Here is a 20,001-nt window from a genome sequence, read left to right as displayed (position 1 = left end):
TTTTTAACAGATTGAACTTTTGATTTGATGTATTAGTACATTTTTAAATGAACCCTAAGAAGAATAATTGCTATATAACTATTGTTTATTTATAGGTCATGTTATCTAACAAATGGAATCTTACTGTAAAGTGTTTTTAATACTACAGTCTCCATATATTTGATATACACTTGTCTTAAAATATATGCGTTACGAACGCTCCTCCAAGGGATACGGGAAACAGTGGGTAAATGGAAAACAGGCTTTTAATGAATCGAGGGTTTCAGAATACAAGAAATCAACATCCATATAACATTAACATAACTTTAAGACGCGACGAAGAAGATTACAGAACTCAAGGATTATAAAGAACAGGAAACAAAGGAGCAAAAGAGATGATTAATAAACACAGGTGATACGAATGAACGATGATAGACTAATAATGAACTAATGAGAAGAACCAGAACAAAACCAAATATGGGCAAAGAGGAACTAAACCGTGACAATATGTAATCTTATCTAAATTTATTATAAAAGCTGAGGTTTATTTACTGAAACGTATATTATAGCTGTAGTCATAAGCAGTCATAAGGGTAAATTTTTTTGAAATTGAGATTTATACATCATCTGAAACACAAATAAATAAGACTTCCATTGAAAAATGATTTGTTAGGATAGTAGAATATTTGGCTGAGACACAACTATTTGAATATCTGTAATCTGATGGTGCAAATAAATCAAAATATTGAGAAAATCGCCTTTAAAGTTGTCCAAATGAAGTTCTTAGCAATGCTTATTACTAATCAAAAATTAAGTTTTGATTTATTTACAGTAGGAAATTTACAAAATATCTTCTTGGAACATGATCTTTACTTAATTTCCTATTGATTTTTGGCATAAATTAAAAATTAATAATTTTGACCCATTCAATGTTTTTTTGGCTGTTGCTACAAATATACCCCAGTGACTTAAGAATGGTTTTGTGGTGCAGGGTCACATATTATATTTTTCTTTTACAGCTGCAGGAAGATCATGAAACACACCAGCAAACCCTAAAACAGATAGGTTACAGTTTTTTTTCAGCGGTAGCAGAAATATGACAAAAACTTTTGGGTGAAACTTGTTTACTTTTTTTTCATACTTTTATTACTTGTGGAAAAACTTGTAACTATTTTAAATAAGCATAAAGAATGGCATTGATTTTTGTACAGTTTTTGTTTAACTTTATTAATAAAAATAATGTGTTTTTTAATTAGCATGTTTTTGTATTTTGCTTTGGTACCGAAATTAGTACAGAGAACCGTGGATTTTCTCTGGTATTGGTACCGAATACAGAAATTTTGGTACCGTGATAACACTACAGTACTCTGACCACGACTGAGACCCTTGAGCAAGGCACCGAACCCCCAACTGCTTCCCGGGCGCTGCAGCAAAAAAAGTGTATTCACCGTGTGTGTGTGTGTGTGTGTGTGTGTGTTTGTTCACTATTCACTGCTGTGTGAGTGCACTTGGATGGGATTCCTTTCCTTTCCTCCTAACAATACCATTAAAAAGTTTGGAGACTGTAAGATTTGTGTGGGTTTTTTTTTTTTTTTAATCCTCATTTATTTGATAATATAGTAAAAAATATAGTATAACTGTTAAAACAGTAAAAATTTGAAATATTACAATTTTAAGTTTTCTATTTTAATATATCTTAATTTTCAGCAGGCATTACTCCAGTCTTCGGTGCATTTAACAGCATTTATTTGAAATAGAACATTATAAATGTCTTTACTGTCACTTATTAATAAATGTAATGTATCCTTGTCAAAAAAAGACACCTCAAAGGTAGTGCAGATTAATAAATGCTGCAAAAGTAAGGTTTGTTTTTAGCTATTGTAAAAAACATGATGATTTTGAACGGAAACCCCTGCTAAAAAGTTCAGAGTTCTGAATATAAACTAACTTTGATTGCTTTCTAACCATCTTACCTAGCAAGTCTTATTTTCAGCTTTACTGTAATTTTTGGTCCTTCAACTAGACAAGCACCAAACTGACGGGAATCCGTGCAGACGGTATTTTCAGCAGTGACATGGCTGAGGCATCTGACCTAACACAAAAACACATTTTCTCATATCTGCTTTCTGCTACAACACCTCCATCTTCCTGTGACCACCCAAACACGAACAGACCCATCCACAAACAATCACTGGATCTCCGTGTGACAGAATTTATGTCGTACACACCTAAATTCGAGCTTTTCAGATGTCACACTGCATTTCAGAGAAAGTGACGAAAAAGTGGAGTGGTTGCGAGTTTGCTTGAATGAGTGTCATCTTTGTTTTCATGCGTTCTGCTCTGGAAACAAAGTGCTGATACTGTGTGAAAGCTTTAATCCAATAAAGACACAAGCACTTGCTTTATATGGCACATCCCTGTCCAATTCTTGCCATTTGATGTCCGCCCAGTCCTAGCACTTGAGCTCTTCACAAGGGAAACTGAGGATGATTAAAAGTCTAGGCTAAAAGCACATGTTGTAAAAGAAGGCCTCTGTCATCCACTAGTGTCACTGTGGCCTTAAAGATAACCTTCTTCTGTTGAGAACGAATACAATAGAGACACCGCCAATGATCACAGGCGCTTCAATAACATCGAGTGTACATTTTAAATAGAGTAGACCTTTTTCACAATAGACTGCTCTTTTTTCAAGACCTCAGACTCCTGCCGCTATTACATAGGCATTTCCTTCCTGCTATTTTGATTTTCAAATGCAAAAAAAGATAAACATTAAAAAACCCTGACTTTCTTCAGTGTATTTGTTAACAGTGTTTTAACATCTACTGAATAATGCAGTACATCATAATTTTCAAGCCCAGACATCACATCAGCTCCGAGGCACAATATAATACATTTTAAATAACCAAAGCATCATGGATCTCCTCGTTCAGAGAGACATTTTTCATCGCTAGCTTTTGAAAATCAAGATCGAGTTGATGAATTTACCACAGGCCTCAGACTCAACCCATCCATCCACATAAAATATCGAGGTCCTTGGAGCTAAAAAACAAAAGGGCGGACATCACAAACCGTGGCGTTTAAGTTTTATCATTCACACAGAAGGTGTTGGAAGAATAATATATACTTGGGATCTTCTCCAGGATTCAAACTTGTGAGTTGTGAAGTGTCAAGCCTTGCAGGATTCATCTCCTACGCCGCTCTCGCCCTAACTACAAGGTTCAATATATCTTCCCCATGAGCTGTATATGGCAGAGCGGTTTTTAGCATGACCACTGCCAGCTGCCTTAATCCTAGCCTGGGTTGAACTTATGCGATCTAATTCAGCAGATCTAATTCAGAGATCATTTAAAAGCTGCAGGGCTGAAGCCCCGAGCCTCCAGCCCTGCAAAACTGGAGACCGAACATTATAAAATCCTCCACAACATAGACGCTCCACCGTTTACTCGCGCATAGCCGGTGTGGTGCGTGCAACAGCACATGCCGCTCAGTCTGTTGCTGAATCTGGTCTTTGTCTCATGCAGGTGAGTGATTTTAGTCCACTCGAGTCAGTCAGCAGAACTGCAGTACAAACTGACAATGCAAGGAAGGATGACACCAGCATCAGCATATCAGACATCTGAAAAGACAAAACATTGGTCTTACCTCCAAAAACTTGCTGGAGAGCTGCAGCAGGAATGATGGGAAAGAAAAAAAAGAGAATAATAAGTCAACAACACAGAATTGAAAAGTATAATGAGAAGAATAAATGCCATTGCTGAAGACTGTATGCTATTGTAAGACTATATGCTATGCTAATAATTGCTAGGTGAGACTATCAAAATATCAAGTTAGGTTATGGTTCGTATTTAAGTAAATATATCTTGTTTGAATGTCAAATCCTCCTATTATGAACCAAATGTTACATGGAAAACAGCTAAAATGCAAACTCCTATAAATATAAATTTAATAAAAGTATGTAGGCCTACTTGTAATCCTACACTTCATAAATATTCAGGTGTGGGAGCAAACCACCATGTGGATCCAAGAAAAATCATATGCATCAGTAAGATAAGCGTTCAAGGAACTCAGAGGGTGAAAGTCATTTTTAAGTGGTTTTACTCAAATATATTTGAGGGCATGTGAACTAAAATACCACCACTTGAGTATACAGTAAGTACGTACAAATATTGTTGGCAGCAACTTTAAAAAGCTCATAACTGCATCCTTGGGAGTCTACTGTAGATTTCAGTCTGACTAAAACATGATAAAAATGCATGCACCACTTGTTTGAGTCATAAATCAAGTCGTACACTCAAATGTTATTGTCATTACTGCAGATGACTGTTTATAGTAGATGTCTAGATGATTAGCCTCATGGGAGCTGAGATGCATGTTGCTCGTGTTGTTTTCTGAGATTACAGTGATTAAATCTATAAATGGGAGTATCTTCAAGTTCAGGAGACTTTTATTTCCCAGGGGTTGATTTTTATTAAAACTAACAGATTTCAACTTTTTTCTCTGTGTTATATGAAGGTAATATTAAACCTGTCTTGAAACTTTTAAACAACTCTACGTCCCAATATGCCTACTTCTCTACTATACAGTAGATAAAAAACAGAATGTGTGGTATCAGCCCGATCTTACGGCAATTCGTACATATTTTACGAGGTGGCGACCTCACTCGTACAAATTCATACGATTTTTGCTAAGTCGTACGTATTTGTATGAGTTGCACGAATAACCTACACATAACCCCGCCCCTAAACCTACCCGTCACTGGGGATTAGACAAATCGTACTAAATCGTACAAATGAGGCCATACGAATTCTACGAATTAGCCACCTCGTAAAATACGTACGAATTGCCATGAGATAGCATTGGTGGTATTCATAAAAGAGTTGGTGAAAAGTACCCGGATGATAGTTTGTGAACGCTGACAGCAGGCATCTGACTCAGACAGCTTGTGATTTTGAACGCACCCCATTTTGTAGTTTATTTTTTGTAAAGATTTTTATTTTTACATTAAAATATTTGGATATTCTATCCAAATCAACTGAAATAAGAATAAATATGAAACCCCATAATAACAATGTGAATTACTACATGTTTAAAACTATGATAAAGAGTTAAATAATTGGGTTTCTCAAGGACACAAACTATAAAAATAGTGTCAGATCTTGATATGAAATTAGACTCGTATCTAGTCTGTGATGCATGAAGAAATAAAGCAGGAAAAAAAAACAACAACATATTAATAGAACATTTTCAACCCTTGGGCTGTGTTGAAAATCCTTTACCTAATTTGGTGGCCTTTTAAAAATGGCCTGTAAGTGTCTCATTATGTTAAATTATCACCAAGTTTTATATCTCAGTCTAGTTTTTGGAACTGATTGGTCATAGATCTTATTGATCTGAACTTAAGCATCTCGGTTTTTGAGTGAAAAAGCATTATTTGTGGATAATTCTGGCAATGCTCACTCAAAAACTGAGGCAACAAGAGCAAAAAGATACGGGGGAAAAATAAACACTTGGGGTTTCGGGGGGTTGCAATCAATAATCATTTTTAGTCTAATGTGATAACACTAACTATTTTTGGTAAAAAGTGCTCCAAGTTAAAATGACTGGAACACAAGGTGTGTTCCATGTGTCATTTCTAATCAAGCTATTGTTATTCTTATTATATATCATTATTATATATAGTTATTAAAACATTTTTTTTAATTAAAAAGTGACAAAGTGTGACTATATTTGGAAGCACCTAAAATGCTAGTGAAGTTAGCCTTAAGACATTGGCCATTTGACACACACACACACACAAAAAAAGTCATTCACACCGTTTCCACCATAGAATGCTATTAAATGTACAGTGATATACAGTACATAATCTGAGATGTGGTGCAAATGACATTGGAACTTTATGACTTTAATGGAAAAAATTATCCGCATTCAAATAAACTGTTGGACAATTTAGTAGACAAATTTAGCAGACAAATTAAAATTATAAACACATTTCACTGTTTAATTTGAGTGAATTTATCAAACCATTATCATACCATCAAATGAAGTAAATTTTACTTGTACAACACTTACAATATATATTATATCAAATCAGTTTTTCAGAAAACCATGCCTTCATATACTGGTTGTGGAAATAAAAAAAATGTTCAAGTGAAGAAAGAGAAGGAACCGGGCTTTCTACCTCCAAGGCACACATTACAATATATGTATATTACAAAGCTAAATATTATCTACATACATAATATGCATAACATTAATAACGTGTTCATTGTTTTAATTATTCATATGAATAAATCTGGGGACAGACAAAAAGTAATTTGGGACTCATTAATACCATAATTTGAATGCGATGACGTTGAAAACACGTTCTCCAAGAGGCCAAAAGGTCAGGTGCTACCTTAATGACATACTCGAGACCACATGACCGACTCAGGCGAGTGCAGGGCCGAGCGAGGCGCGGAAAGCCTTTACTGTGAAATAATAGGAGTCAAGGGAGAACGTCAAAGGCTTGCTAGGTGGAGCTAGTGTGGGGCTGGACGGTCTGGTCATGGAAGGTGAGTCAGATCACCGTTGCCACTGTGATAATGAGGAGAAAGTAGCTGTGAGAGGAGCTGTTTGCAGCTCTTAAAAGGTGGAGGGCAACAATCCTCGCTCTAAAACACTAATGAGAACACATGGCGGCTTCCACATGGCCATTGAAAACACAGGCCTAACCCTACGGCCAATTAAAGAGGAATCTTTGCGAATGTTATTTTGTGATCATCATTATGTGGCCATGGAGACGCCGGTGCGTAAACGAGCACCCGGGAGAGGGGGCGCTGCTCTATTATCCATTTTCCTAATCTCGGTCGCTCAACGGCTACAAATGATATCCAAGGTTTCCAAGCAGATCTTAATGGACTGCTTCATCAATGAAAAGGCGATTTGGACTATGTTTGTCAGATACCACAGGTGCAAGGGGGACGTTAGCGCACCCCAGCAATGTTTGCAAAGGGAAGCTGAAAGCACAACAAAAGCCGGGACAAAAGACGACACAAAACCCTCAGCGCAAATGCTGGTCGATTGCCTGGAGCGAGACAGTAAATCTCTTAAATCACACTGTGTTTGGAGCTGCTTGCTTGGCTCGGGATATCAGGCCATGCAAAACTGTCAGCCGCCCATAAATCACGAGGGCCGCTTTAACCTTTACAAGTGCTCTCCTCGGCTCCCTCAAATTGGTCACGGCAACAAAGTCCCGGAGAATTGTAATGAATCGAGCATGGCCGTGAGAGCTGACATAGTGACAGCGTCTGGAGCTTCTCAAAATGAGCGTGCTAGGCTAGCGCCACGCGGGTTATTAGCATGATCTCAGCCTGTCGGTCTGAAAAAGCCAGAGTGGCATGTAATCTGTCTCTATTTAGTGAAGTGATGCTAATCCCTCTTTTGATCTGAATCAGGTCCTCCAGTGTGAACTCAAACGAGACGAGGCATCTCCATCAACCACGATAATAGAGGAAGTGTCTGTTTACAGGAGCTAAAATATGCAGTCGACAGACTTTTTGATTGTTATTGCAGTAAATTAATAATATAGGTGTCAGCCACTTAACAAAACAGCTTCTCACCTGGAACATGGCTTCTCTCCAGCATCTTATTGGCAGCTCGTTTCATTATCTGTTTTTGCAACAGTTCGTTTGATAATCCTGCATAATTGTATGTGTGAAAGTTATGATTTTTAATCAGGCATAAAGAGCACAGAGGCTGAAAATCACTTTCACAATGTCTCACTTTAACTGTACCTCAAAGCTGGAATGATTTTCCTAACCCGAGCAGCCGAGACCCCTGCCAGCTTCAAGAAACGCCTAAGGACACCTCTCTTCGGTGAGCACTTGTCTGGCAATTGTTAATGCACTCTTTCCAAAAAAAAATTTTTTTTTTTTTTTCACTGAATCTCAATGCCATTGCTTTTCTAGTCTCCTAGGGCACAAAAGTAAGGTTAGTGCTTTAGTATAAGGACCAATTCTCACTATTAACTAGTTAACTAGCATGCCTAGTAATAACATATGGGCTGTTTATTAGTACTTATAAAGCACATATTCTGCATGACCACGTTCTACATTCCTAATAAAATTAATAGTTTTTTTAAAGCAAAAGTCATAGCTAATGGTTTGTTAATAGCAAGAATTGGAGCTTAACATAAAGTGAACAAAGTAAAAAAAATTAAAATTGTTTGGCCCAGTCAGTAAATCGGATTTCGATGTGCTCTTCCAGTGTTTTCATTGGTCTCACCAAAAACACAAGTACTGTAAATACTGACAGATAATATGCTCAGACTTTTTGCATTTTAAAGAGAAAAATAAAAAGTATTTTGTTTATTTTCTTCACACATCACGTGTCATGTTTCATCTTGAGCAATGACATTGATGTTTACTTGATAAACAAGTGCACTTTTGCAAAAACTTTAGGAGTGAAAGTCTAAGTGTGGGCTAAGGTTACAAGAAAATGTATTTATTAAAGGCTTTTTTTTAAAAAAGCATAAAGGCTGAAGTATGAAGGTATGGTAAAATGGTTACAAGAAAAATCTAACCCTCATACTGTATAAAAAAAATACATCAAAAAGCATAAATAAATAAACATCACCCACTAGAACATACAGTGCTTGTAATTGAAGAAACAGTCATTAATATATAATTTGATAATGCACTAATCCTAGCATTATGTTCTGATATTCTCCACAATCTAAATGATATATTTCCTTTATTTAAATCAGGAACAAATAAATGTTATTCCAATGACATCGGTGGCACTCAAGAACTAATTTAATGAGAATTACCTAGTAAGTAATGAGCTAAATAAGTAACAAGTAATCCTGTACTGACATTTTGTGGATGAAAAACATGAACTCCAACAATACCCTTTTGTCGCTTTGCAATCTGCCTTTATTTTCCACTATACAGATTTTGAAAATGCAAAGCCACACAGGCAAACCAGCAAATGCACTTGAGTGCACAGGGATGGGATTTGGGGTGTCTTTCCTAGGTCTAAAAGCAAATCTGACAAGCTCCAACAAACTCCTTTTATTAAACAAAGAAAGCAAATGCAAGCAATATCCAACATGGAGATCCTTTCCCCTCTGAGAAGGAGAGCTAGCATTCATTTTGACCTTGCAAAGACCTGCCGCAAAAATCAGCTGCTATGTTGACAGATCATGTAGGCCTACCGATAACCGAGTGTTCATTGCATGAAAGAAAATGAGTGAGTGAATCATGAGGGACACTGAGTTGGAAAATTACATTTTATATGAATTCTCATCCTCCTGTGCAGATTTATTTTTTTCTCCACTGACACCAAAGGTAGATGTCAATATCTATATGTGGAACTGATATTTGATCTTCCTGTATTCGAATGCATCCAACATTATTAGTGACACCAAATTCATATTATTAACCGCAGTTAATCTGAAAATCAAAAAATCTGCATTAAAAGGAATACTTCACACAAAAAATAAATGTTATTAACTCTTGATTCGGTCAGCAGTTTCAAGTTAACAGCTCACCGGAGGGGAAGATTATCAATAAAAAACATCTTCAATTTCAGCCCATTCCTCACAGGAATCTAATATAAGGTTTCAAAAGACAGGGACTGTGTTGTATTGCAAACAGCCACCAAGCAAAATTAATAAGGCAACTGAAAAGACTCCATGTCCTGTTTTAATTACTTGCTGAATTGCTGCCTAGTGTGTAAACCATTATTTGGCTTCTGCGCCCTCTGCCAAGTGTGGAAAACTATGGTGCTGATTACCGCACAACCGGCTACTGGCAAAAACACACAAGCCCTGAGCCGGGTGAATGTAGCTAACCTCACTCACTTGCGTTTTAGCCCCAAAAGAAAAAAAAAAAAAACTGCACAATGGCAGCAGATGCCTGTCTGAAAGCGAAATACAGACATGTTCGCATCCTTGGCACACACAGCTCGATGTTGAGGGCGAACCAGACTAATTTGTGTTGATAAATAAGACGGACTCTCTGTCTACATTATTTAATCCTGAGGAGCGGATGGCCTTGTTTTCACAGTGAAAGCTCATTCCCTGTACACTTAAAGAAAAGCCTCTGCGAATCGAGTCTCTCATACAGACTAAAAAGACCACATAGGGATGGAGTCCAACGCTACTGTACATGAAAAGGTTTTTATTTGATGCAAACTAGACCTCTTCAACGCTGTGCTCTTGCTTTTACAGAAATAATCAGTAGACTGTATGGGTGGGCGGTATGACCAAAACCTTATATCACAATGAGTAATTGTATATCATGGTAACCATATAATGATAGAGTTATTTCTGCAATATTGAAACCGCTGTAGTTCAAACAGTATGGCACTAGTATTGCCAAGGTCATGGCTTTGATTTTTCAGGGAAGCCATGAACTGATAAATGGTAAACCTGAATACAATTTGAATCACTTTAGATAAATGCATCTACCAAATTCATTAAAGTAAAATAAAAATATCATTAAAAGAAATGTAATTATATCATGCTTATAATGTAATGTAGAGTGATTGAAGTATTTAATATAATACAATTTAAATTGATAAAGTTATTATAGATGCTATAAAGTTGAACATTTTGGTTAGCATTAATCTAATAAATTAAACAAATTAAGATATTTATAAATACAATTATTATAAATGCAATGAAATATAATTGTATATTTGGGTTTGCCTTAATCAAGTGAGTGAGTGAGTAAGTAAGTGAATGAATGAGTGAATTAATCAAGGAATTTTTAAATAAAATACAATAGAAAATAATTGGGGTTGATTTTAATATAACAACTATACCTCGATATACTAACAATGTTCTTTGTTCTATTTTCCTGGAGACATGGGAAAAATGAGTATGGAAAGGAAAGGAAAGGAAAGGAAAGGAAAGGAAAGGAAAGGAAAGGAAAGGAAAGGAAAGGAAAGGAAAGGAAAGACTGGAAGCACCCATCTGTGACAGTTTGCAGAGTATGTTATTTTTGCTTGCTATAGTTTTTTGCTTGGTGTCAGATTCTTCAAACCACAACAAGGATATACCGCAGTATAAACGCAACAGCAGAATCTCCTCCAGCCCTGCAAGACATTGTACAAATAAAAGTAAAAGCCTGCTTTCGTCATCTCCAGGCATATGAAAGCATCCCGTTAATGAGGAACACTTGTGCCAGTGTGCAATTCTGCTTATGTGCCTTTTAAAATGGTAACCGTATTGATTTTAAGAGCTCCCAGCAGGCCTGTGTTAATGCTGTGTATATATATATATATATATACGGCACAGAAGCGGTGGTGATAATACAGCATCTGACCAGCACTGCAGTTTGTGCACCGCTCATGCATTGGGTTGAGATCTCATTAGCATGCCTGATGCAGATGCAAGAGAAAAGATGCACAGACTTGCTGAGATATCGCTTTGGCCTAGATTTCCATTGTGGTGAGGGCAGCCTTAATTGGTACTGACGGCCCTCTTAGCTTTGAGGGTAAATGCCTGCAAAATTTCACCTGGGAGGCTTGACAAGGGCACGGTGACGGAGACCACTTCCCATTCACAGTCTGGGAATAATGTTAAATATGAAAAGACACGCGTGTAATTAACCACCACCGTTTGAGGAGTCTGCTAATTCTTCAGAGGATTTGTTATATCAATACTTAACTAGAAATAATAATTACACTGCGATTCTTGATTATCTGTGCATTTTTTTAAATACTCAAATACTCCTGTGTGTTTGATAAGTCTTTAAGGCGTACGAAAACCAATTGTTCCTTTTAATATTGTCCTTTACCAGTGTCAAATCCAGTTTGCTCTATCAACTTTCATCTCCCTGTCCCACATATCTCTCTTCTTTTGAAGCGCCTGAATATTTCATCCTAATTCGAAACGTACTTGCTGGACTCAGTCACGCTGGCATTCTCTCGGTACAGAGCAAAGCGCCGCTTCCTGCTGACTCCACAGTGGGTAGCCTGAGACTGCATTAAGTGAAAAGCCAAGCGTGAGCTGCCATTGTCTCTGTCCTCACTGCTTGTTCAATTAGAAGGAGAAACGGGCCAGATATATTTCTTTATGAAGTTCTGTATGCAGATTTGGCCTCGGGTTTAACACCGTACCGCCATATGACAGACTGTGACTTCTCCGAAGGGCTGAGGCATTGCTGAGTGGTCCTAATTAGTCTACATATGTCACCTAGAATAGTTTCTATGGCAGATTGCTCTCCCATGCTCCAACACATGTCCATGTTTTCATCAAATTAGTATGGGAACATGCTACACATGCATACAGATCGTACACAGCTAGAATTACTAATGCAAACATAGTTCTGATCATTTTCTGGCGAAATACATCAGTCCGAAAGGCTCGGCTATGATTTTCTGGTGCTTTGTATTGGATTTCACATAATAATACGTATATAAAATGAATGTCTCTCGGTGATCATGCTGGCATGATTTAGTGGATTATTACTTTGGTAGGTAGCATGATATTCATTCATATTTCTGAATTTTCTCTAGCTATTTATTATAACTAGATGTCGCCCCATTTTGTTTAGCTACATTTTCTGAATTAAAAAGGCTAAAAGAGGCTGACATCAGGATACAAATAATGTGCTATACTTTTCTTTCCATCGCATATGTATGAGACGCTTTTTTTTGCATGTCAATCCTTTATTTACAGTTAAAATAAACAGTGTTTTTCTAAACAGCTGTAAACATGCAAACCCTCTGAACCTGATCTAATGAGATCTACATCCAAAGATAACTCATTAGCTATAAATTCTCAAGGCATTTTAAAAGGCTAATGTGCTGTAATACCAGACCATCTGAAACACACCACTGTAAAAGTGGAATTTCAGTGCTTGAAACGAAACAGAAATTCAGCCTGTTATAGAACATATTGACTTTTCATTATTTTTGACCTCATCATTTTAAAATAAATATGTCAGTGTACAGTAAGCTTGACTTCTCCAGTTTTTTATTCTGCTAAAACTTCACCTTTTTTCACCTACCCCCATTTTTTAGTGCTACACCTCTAAAGCAATGAACAACCGATGCACAGAAGTCTGTTCCTGTAACACCTGAATGTATGTCACAAGATGGAAGAAAAGATCTACCACAACCTACGTTTTATCACAACTTCAAAGGTTTCAACTTCAGTAGGTTTACCTACTTTTTTTTTTTTACTCACCCTCATGTCATTCCAAACTTGTATGACTTTCTCTTTTAAAGAATGCAGAAGGTGATTTTTTTGAAGAACATCCTGGCCACTCTTCTTAACATAATGAAAGTAAGTGAGCTTGTCAAGCAGCAAAATTTAAAAAAAATCACCACAAATGCATCACATATGTGGTCCATCGGACTTGCATGCTATATTCATAGACTTCTGAAGTCATGTAATAGCCTTGTGTGCATAAGACACGATTTAACTCCTTGAAAATTGACATCTGCCCTAAATGTCAACTCACTGGTTCACTGATCAGGTCACAGTGGATAACAGTTCACTGGAGAGGAAGATTATCAGTGAATATAGTCTTAATTTCAATCTGTTCCTCACACAAAGCTCTCATATGACTTCAGAAGACTTGAAACAGTGTACAATTCATACAAACCACTTTTAAGCTGCTTTTGCGCCCTTTTCAAATCTTCAAAATACCATTCACTGTAATTGCATAGAAAGAGCGACGAGAATATTGTTCAAAATGTCTCTTTTTGTGTTCCACAAAAGAACGAAAAATCACCCTCATTTTGTTCCAAATACACGCGATGGCAGAATTTCCATGTTTGGGTGACCTATTCCTTGAAATCTCCCAACTTTCCTAAAAATTTCAAAACCGTCCTGCAGTTACACCATATATATTGCAAACATTTTTACAGTCAAACTGCAGTTTAAGTGCAGAGGAAGAAGATAAGACAAACACTCAACCAAACGATTAGAAAACAGGCAGACCAGATCAGATAATGGTTAATAATTTCCAACTCCTGAGCTCTTGAGTTCCTTAAAAGCAAACATTTTACCTTGACAGCTAAGCATGTTATCCAGTAAGGCATTGTGATAAGAACATCTTCAAGGTATGTAAGGCCTTGAAGCACATCACCTTGCTTACCTTCAGTGCAGTATTTCCCTTTGTAGCCGGTATTGGAGCAATCGCACAGCACCTCGCTGTCATGAATGGAGCAGCGTCCTCCATTGCTGCAGGGGTTTTGTTTGGTACACAGGTATTCCAGATCGTTCTTCACACCCTGACTGTCCAGGAGAGCAGGAGGAGTCTCTCCTAACTTCAAATTGGCGATCAAGCCTCGGAAAGGCGGCTCGTATTTGACCGTGCTGGATGTGAGGGCCGAGAGACGCACGTCTGGTGGGATCCCACCCACGTACAAGTCACTAGCCACCATCATTTCCCTTCGCTTGGACTTCACCTCTGTCACTTTGCTCTCCCCGTCCATCGACAGCATGGTCTCACGGTAATTCCTCGTGAGCAGCACGCGATGCCAGCGTTCGTCGTTGATGTGTGTCTCCATGTGCAATGAGGCCGGCTCGCCGCAGTGGATGGCGAAGCGCAATTGCAGACGGCCATCGTTGATCAAGAGCTCCAGGAAGTCGCAGTTGCCGCCATCGTCCAGGTACAGCACCACAGCTTTGCTAATGTTCGTCTTCATTGTGAAGCTCAACTCTCCGGTGGATCCCGCCTCCCAGGGTCCATAGCGAACCCACTGACCAGGCAGACCATCGAACTCTAGAGCCGTGGTGACAGCTACGGCCACCATGAGCCCCAGCCAAACAGAGGCCCATGAGAACTTTGCGCTGCACCTCCACTTCCGCGTCATCATCTTCCAAGCGTGCTCCTAATCCTCCTTTTCTAATGTTCCGTTTCTCTTAATCCACTGCAGAGGAGAGATTTATTCCCAGTCTAGCGTATTAATTTATCTGTCCTTTCCAAAATAGCGCTGCAGAAATAGCAAGGTCCCAGTTTTCTAAAGACCCCCTAATATTTTAGAGTTTCTTTTCACTTGATTCTCCATCTTGATTCTCTTCTGAGTAACTCCATTGAGGAACACTTCTGAAAGTGTATATAAAAAAAAAAAACTCACACGGTACTTAGTGCTTTGAAATCTAAAACTGCCCTAAAAATCTAGTTGACTCGACATGTTAAAAGACCGATTTATTTATCTCACCCTCTGGTGAAAGTAGGATTACTGCTGCAGTTGTATTTTTCGTTTTGTGGGTAGTAGGTCAAATACATGATTTCTTTACCCAGAAAACTTCAGCTTCCTTTAGAGAATTGCATCTGCATTCCACCGGTAAGATGTCACCAACAGAAATCCTCTGACCAGGCCTCTGAAAGTAAAAAAAAAAAAAAAAAACAGTATGTTAATTTATGACCAAACTCACATGCACTCCTAAATTTTGTCTGTGACTCGCATCAAATCACAATAATTTCTATTAGGAGGCCAGTTTGATCACAAAATCAAGACCTGGAAGTGTGATTCCCTCAGCTGAGAATCTTTGAGCATAATGAAATCAATCTTTAATGCACTTTGCAGTGTAACAGACTGGGCTAGTTGACAGATCCCCTCATTCGCTTTGCAAATTTGCCGATCAGTTCACAGATGAATATTCACAAACCAGCTCGCAGCTAGTGTTTTAAACAGCTCTGAGCCCCCTGAAGCCCTCTCAGTCAATCAACACCTCTCTTTCACCTATATAGTGCTAAGCATAGTAGTGCACTAGTGACAGCAGAGGATGACAGATAATAAGACAGAATGTGAGCGTAGTACGGGCATCAGGTGAGGAGTGTAAATGATGCATGTTTATTAATGAGGAGTATGCAGCGGCATGATCACACCACACTCCTTTTATTTGTGTGCGCTGTATGTGTGCTGAATTCATTAAAGGGAATATGCAAATCTGTGATAACTGCTCAATGCTTACAGCAAATCAACAGTAACGTCTGATATTGCGGGTCAGTTTTGAGTGCTAGGCTGTGGAGTTTGCGGCAGACTACTGCAATATACGGCACACTGTAGGAAATACACAGCATATAACCAGTCACATATCAAGAATCTGGAGATACTCTATAGCCGACAATAATGCTCATGTCCATAATTGAATGATCATTTCATGAATTACTACTTGATCAACAGAAAACACAAAATAGATATTTAAAAAAAAAAAAAAAAGTTTAATGCTTGGTTTCCATGGACTAGTTTGATGTAAATTAAGGCAAGTTTTTCACAGTTTCGTGACTATAGTATACATTTATAAATAACAAAACCCAACAATAAATCAATAAATCAATTAATCAATTAATCAATCAGTCAATCAATGTTAGTCATTATTGAAATAAATAAATAAATAAATAAATAAAAGGCTGTCAAATGATTAATCGTGATTAACTGCATCCAAAAAATTTGAATTTTTTTTTAGTGATGTCAATCGATTAATTTTTTTTTAAATCGCGTTAATCACAGTCTTGGACTGTGAAAAAACAGACAGTATGTTAATTTATGACCTGGACTGTGATTAATCACGATTAATCGCAAATTTTAAATACTAGGATTTACCTGTAAATGTGTTGAAATAAAGGAAAAAAAACAAAAAAAGGAATGTATGACAAACTAGTTTAAGGAAACAGAACCTTTCACATCTCCGTGAGGTATGAGACATAATCCTTATTATTATTTTGTTTTAATTCAGCCATTATCAGCCTTTATACTGGCAATAAAACATTTAGCAAGCCACATCAATTCAATCCCAGTACACATTCACCCAACTATTATCAAAAGTATTTCTAAATAAATACAACAAACATTTTCTTGCGACCTTACATGAAGTATTATGATAAAATGCATTATGAAGAAGAATTGGACCTGTTCTGCAGGTGCATTAGAGCTAACATTAGCATCATGCTACATAAGACAATTTATGAGATTAATAGTACACTTTTACTCAGAACTAGAGGTCGACCGATATGGGTTTTTTTCTGGCCGGTGCCGATATTTAGAAATCAGGGCCGCCGATGGCCGATATATGATGCCGATATGTTTGGCCGATTTTCTCTTTTTTTAGGCGTTTTTGAGAGAGAGAGAGAGAGAGAGAGAGAGAGAGAGAGAGAGAGAGAGAGAGAGAGAAAAGTCACGTATAAGTCGCATTTTATTATTTCATTCAGAAATAGGCCTAATGCCGACGTGAAACGTTTACAAACATTATAATAAACACTGTAAACATAGCTAGGCTATTTTAGTTCCCCTCACTCCACAACAAATGCTTTCAATTAACAGTATTTAGAAAGGAACAAGAATTAAAAATATAAGAAGCTAGCTATAAACAACAAGCCAAAACAAATTAGTTTAGGCTAAAACGAAACTGAAACCAACGTTGGGTCTCTCATTTGACACAAAATCAAATGTTTCCTTATTCGCGATGTATTTGAATGCCAAAATATTATTTATTATGTACAGGTGCATCTCAATAAATTAGAAAGTGGTGAAAATGTTTTTTACATTTTTTTCTTGCAAGTCATATATTTTAAATTCATTGCCTGACCTGAACCCCATAGAGAATCTATGGGGTATTGCCAAGAGGAATATGAGAGACACCAGACCCAACAATGCAGATGACCTGAAGGCCGCTATCAAAGCAACCTGGGCTTCCATACCACCTCAGCAGTGCCACAAACTGATCACCTCCATGCCATGCCGAATTGAGGCAGTTATTAAAGCAAAAGGAGCCTCTACCAAGTATTGAGTACACAGTAAATTAACATACTTTCCGGAAGGCCAACAATTTACTAAAAATGTTTTTTTATTGGTCTTATGAAGTATTCAAATTTGTTGAGATAGTGAATTGGTGGGTTTTTGTTAAATGTGACCCTAAATCATCACAATTAAAAGAACCAAATTAAACTACTTCAGTCTGTGTGCATTGAATTTATTTAATACACGAGTTTCACAACTTGTGTTGAATTACTGAAATAAATGAACTTTTCCACGACATTCTAATTTATTGAGATACGCCTGTACTTCACAGAATTACTGAATTTCACAGGAAAGATTTGTTTATTTTTTGTAAATAAAGAACTGTATTTCTTTAGTCAATTATTAAAGTATCACATGTTACACGGGCTGGTTTATTCATTTTTAAGTATTTTTGGGATTTTAAGAACAAGTGGAAAATGTGCTGAATGTTCCATTTCATCCAGACTTAATTTACATTTGTTTTAAACGCGGAGCCAGGCGCGAGTGGACACCGATTGCGTGCGTGAGTCAGGCCTCATCCATATTGCCAGATGCGCTCATGAGAGACTTGCGGAGCAGAACCGGGCGCGAGACCATGGGTATTAAAGAGCATTACGAGACAGGCTGCGTGTGTGCGGCAGAGCGGAGCGAGTATGAGAAGCATTCAGAGACACGGGCTGTTTTTTATATATATATATATTGTGACGAGTCGGCTGCCTCCCCCCTTATCATCATCACCACCCCGTCCCGTATTTGCCGCCCTTCACCAGGCGCTGAAACAGCCAGGGCTGGCGGCGTGTGATGAGGCGCACCTGATGTGAATAGAGCCTCATCACCGCCGCCGTTTAAATGCCGAGCGCGCCTCTCCTCGGGAGACCCCCGTGTCTTCCCCGTGCATGCACGCTGGTGTCCTCGCGGGTCCAGGAAGGGAGCGTCGAGTAGGAAGACTGCCGCACCCGTTACGGTTGATGGGCCAGGATGCCGGGCCGTTTAATCCCCCAGAAGCTCCGGGGGCCAAGGAGTAGGACGAAGCCGCTCGAGAGAAGCCGCCGCCACTCGCTCCCGGACCCGAGAGGGGAGCACGTGCGGCCACTGGACTCCGCCCCTTCCCTGAACCCTTCCTTTCTGAACACTGCCCTCCTTCACGTACCCCGCAGCACGACGAGGACACCAGATCCCCTGTTTATTTTGTACACTTTTTCCCCCTTGGACAATATTTTGTTTATTATTGTTTAATAAAAACCTCTCCAAGGCATGACGCCACGCCCACTGTGTCTGTCGTTTGCTCCTCCCGCCACAATATATACATACACACATACATACATCGACCGCTGTTTAAATGCCGAGCACGCCTCTCCTCGAGAGACCGGTCTCTTCCCCGTGCATGCACGCTGGTGTCCTCGTGGGTCCAGGAAGGGAGCGTTGAGAGGATTCCCGTACCGCCAAAGACGCGAGCTGCCGGACCCGTAGTCCGGATAGAGCCGAGCACCCGTGAGACGGCTGACGGGCCAGGATGCCGGGCCGTCGAATCACCCGGAAGTGCCGAGGACGGACGTTGGATGAAGCCTCTCAGGAGAAGCCGCCGCCACTCGTGCCCCGGATCCGAGAGGGGAGCGCGTGCCGCCACCGGACTCTGCCCCTTCCCTGGACCCTTCCCTTCCGAGCACTGCCTCCCTTCCCTTCCCTGCCTCCCTTCACTATATACATACATACATACATACATACATACACTCACCTAAAGGATTATTAGGAACACCATACTAATACTGTGTTTGACCCCCTTTCGCCTTCAGAACTGCCTTAATTCTACGTGGCATTGATTCAACAAGGTGCTGAAAGTATTCTTTAGAAATGTTGGCCCATATTGATAGGATAGCATCTTGCAGTTGATGGAGATTTGTGGGATGCACATCCAGGGCACGAAGCTCCCGCTCTCTCTCTTTTTTTTAAAAGATCAGGATGAGCAAGTGACAAGTGCTTAAAAAGGTTTCATGTGTTGTCTCTGTGGAAACGCATGATTTATAGCAACGCTTGCATGCAGGTGCAGTAAGGTAAGTTCGTTCACCTTTGTCATCGGTTTTGTATCCAAAGTAATGCCATATTTCACTTCTACTGTTCTCTTTGTTTATTAATTTCAGGTGCGCTGATAGTTTAATCTGTTTGATCCATCGCGGCGTTCTGTTGTCACATTTTACCGGTTGCGCAGCAATTTTGGAAGCACTGCCACTTACAGGTGCATTTCGCAACTGCAGCGTATGAAATACCGAATTGAGCAAAATTATGATATCGTACCGTTTG

At 38.8% G+C, this 20,001-nt stretch overlaps 1 protein-coding gene across 1 annotated transcript in view; it reads right to left on the bottom strand.

Annotated features, from left to right (window-relative positions):
* nrxn2a (neurexin 2a) overlaps positions 1–14,796 on the bottom strand; it is a gene marked incomplete at its 5' end in the record, with an annotated part of 322,179 nt that extends 307,383 nt beyond the window's left edge. The window contains 2 exons of the mRNA XM_079404516.1: positions 3,622–3,642; positions 14,073–14,796. Of these exons, the coding sequence (XP_079260642.1) occupies positions 3,622–3,642; positions 14,073–14,796 (745 nt within the window). The remainder of the gene's footprint in view (positions 1–3,621; positions 3,643–14,072) is intronic.
* Between the last annotated feature and the right edge of the window lie 5,205 nt (positions 14,797–20,001).

This window comes from Barbus barbus (assembly GCF_936440315.1).
Source record: "Barbus barbus genome assembly, chromosome: 43".
NCBI lineage: Eukaryota > Metazoa > Chordata > Actinopteri > Cypriniformes > Cyprinidae > Barbus > Barbus barbus.
This window is presented reverse-complemented; position numbering and strand designations above follow the sequence as displayed.